At 64.5% G+C, this 2256-nt stretch overlaps 1 protein-coding gene across 1 annotated transcript in view; it reads right to left on the reverse strand.

Annotated features, from left to right (window-relative positions):
* Nucleotides 1-284: 284 nt before the first annotated feature.
* Nucleotides 285-2256, reverse strand: part of LOC310876399 (estrogen-related receptor gamma-like) — a gene marked incomplete at its 3' end in the record, with an annotated part of 21600 nt that continues 19628 nt past the window's right edge. The window contains exon 6 of the mRNA XM_083789929.1: nucleotides 285-532. Within this exon, the coding sequence (XP_083646055.1) occupies nucleotides 285-532 (248 nt within the window). The remainder of the gene's footprint in view (nucleotides 533-2256) is intronic.

The raw sequence follows: 2256 nt of genomic DNA on the forward strand, positions 1-2256 counted from the left end.
GCCTTGGCCTCCAGTAGTTCCAGGAACAGCCTGTGCATGGGGGGGGGGTCAGGAGGTCGGGGGTCAGGCCTTGGCCTCCAGTAGTTCCAGGAACAGCCTGTGCATGGGGGGGGGGTCAGGAGGTCGGGGGTCGGGGTCAAGCCTTGGCCTCAAGTAGTTCCAGGAACAGCCTGTGCATGGGGGGGGGGGGGGGGGTCAGGAGGTCGGGGGTCAGGGGTCAGGCCTTGGCCTCCAGTAGTTCCAGGAACAGCCTGTGCATGGGGGGGGGGTCAGGAGGTCGGGGGTCAGACCTTGGCCTCCAGTAGTTCCAGGAACAGCCTGTGCATGGGGACCCGTCCGTCCTGGCGGATGCAGCAGAAGAGCGCCACGGCGCGCGCGGCGGTGGCTCGGAGCAGCGGCAGCGTCATGAGGAGGCGGCCGGCGCGGCCGCGGGGGTCGGCGGGGTGCCGCGCGGCCGCCAGCTCCGCCAGCGCCCCCTGGAGGACGTCCTGGAGACGCTGCAGCGCCGCGCCGTCCTCGATCTGCGCCGAGTCTGAGTGGGACGACATTTACACATACGCACTTTAACCCCATTCTGACCCCAGATCAGCACGGAGTCTGAGTGGGACGACATTTACACATACGCACTTTAACCCCATTCTGACCCCAGATCAGCACGGAGTCTGAGTGGGACGACATTTACACATACGCACTTTAAACCCATTCTGACCCCAGATCAGCACGGAGTCTGAGAAAACCTTAGTACCCGTAAAAGGTCGGTGGCCGGTGCCTAGGCTGTGAGACGGCATCGCACACGAGCAACCATGCTGCTCCAGCAGCCGGAAAACAATGGGAATAATATTAATAATAATGGATTTTATTTATAACGGACTTTATATTCGCAAGAATCTCAAAGTGCTACAGCAGTGAATAAAAGCAAAAGGAACAACACACCATTAAAAAACATCTAAAAGAACAGGAACATTTAAAACATAAAGGGCAAGGCTATAAAAATGCTTTGGTAAAAAGGAAAGTTTTGAGTCCTCTCTTAAAAGCGTCTATACCGACTGTGGGGCTCTCAGGTGGGCGGGGAGAGGACCGACTGTGGGGCTCTCAGGTGGGCGGGGAGAGGACCGACTGTGGGGCTCTCAGGTGGGCGGGGAGAGGACCGACTGTGGGGCTCTCAGGTGGGCGGGGAGAGGACCGACTGTGGGGCTCTCAGGTGGGCGGGGAGAGGACCGACTGTGGGGCTCTCAGGTGGAGGGGGAGAGGACCGACTGTGGGGCTCTCAGGTGGGCGGGGAGAGGACCGACTGTGGGGCTCTCAGGTGGGCGGGGAGAGGACCGACTGTGGGGCTCTCAGGTGGGCGGGGAGAGGACCGACTGTGGGGCTCTCGGGTGGGCGGGGAGAAGACCGACTGTGGGGCTCTCAGGTGGGCGGGGAGAGGACCGACTGTGGGGCTCTCAGGTGGGCGGGGAGAGGACCGACTGTGGGGCTCTCAGGTGGGCGGGGAGAGGACCGACTGTGGGGCTCTCAGGTGGGCGGGGAGAGGACCGACTGTGGGGCTCTCAGGTGGGTGGGGAGAGGACCGACTGTGGGGCTCTCAGGTGGGCGGGGAGAGGACCGACTGTGGGGCTCTCAGGTGGGCGGGGAGAGGACCGACTGTGGGGCTCTCAGGTGGAGGGGGAGAGGACCGACTGTGGGGCTCTCAGGTGGGCGGGGAGAGGACCGACTGTGGGGCTCTCAGGTGGGCGGGGAGAGGACCGACTGTGGGGCTCTCAGGTGGGCAGGGAGAGGACCGACTGTGGGGCTCTCAGGTGGGCGGGGAGAGGACCGACTGTGGGGCTCTCAGGTGGGCAGGGAGAGGACCGACTGTGGGGCTCTCAGGTGGGCGAGGAGAGGACCGACTGTGGGGCTCTCAGGTGGGCAGGGAGAGGACCGACTGTGGGGCTCTCAGGTGGGCGGGGAGAGGACCGACTGTGGGGCTCTCAGGTGGGCAGGGAGAGGACCGACTGTGGGGCTCTCAGGTGGGCAGGGAGAGGACCGACTGTGGGGCTCTCAGGTGGGCGGGGAGAGGACCGACTGTGGGGCTCTCAGGTGGGCGGGGAGAGGACCGACTGTGGGGCTCTCAGGTGGGCAGGGAGAGGACCGACTGTGGGGCTCTCAGGTGGGCGGGGAGAGGACCGACTGTGGGGCTCTCAGGTGGGCGGGGAGAGGACCGACTGTGGGGCTCTCAGGTGGGCGGGGAGAGGACCGACTGTGGGGCTCTCAGGTGGG

The sequence above is a fragment of the Protomyctophum parallelum genome (assembly GCF_964188405.1).
Source record: "Protomyctophum parallelum genome assembly, chromosome: 19".
NCBI lineage: Eukaryota > Metazoa > Chordata > Actinopteri > Myctophiformes > Myctophidae > Protomyctophum > Protomyctophum parallelum.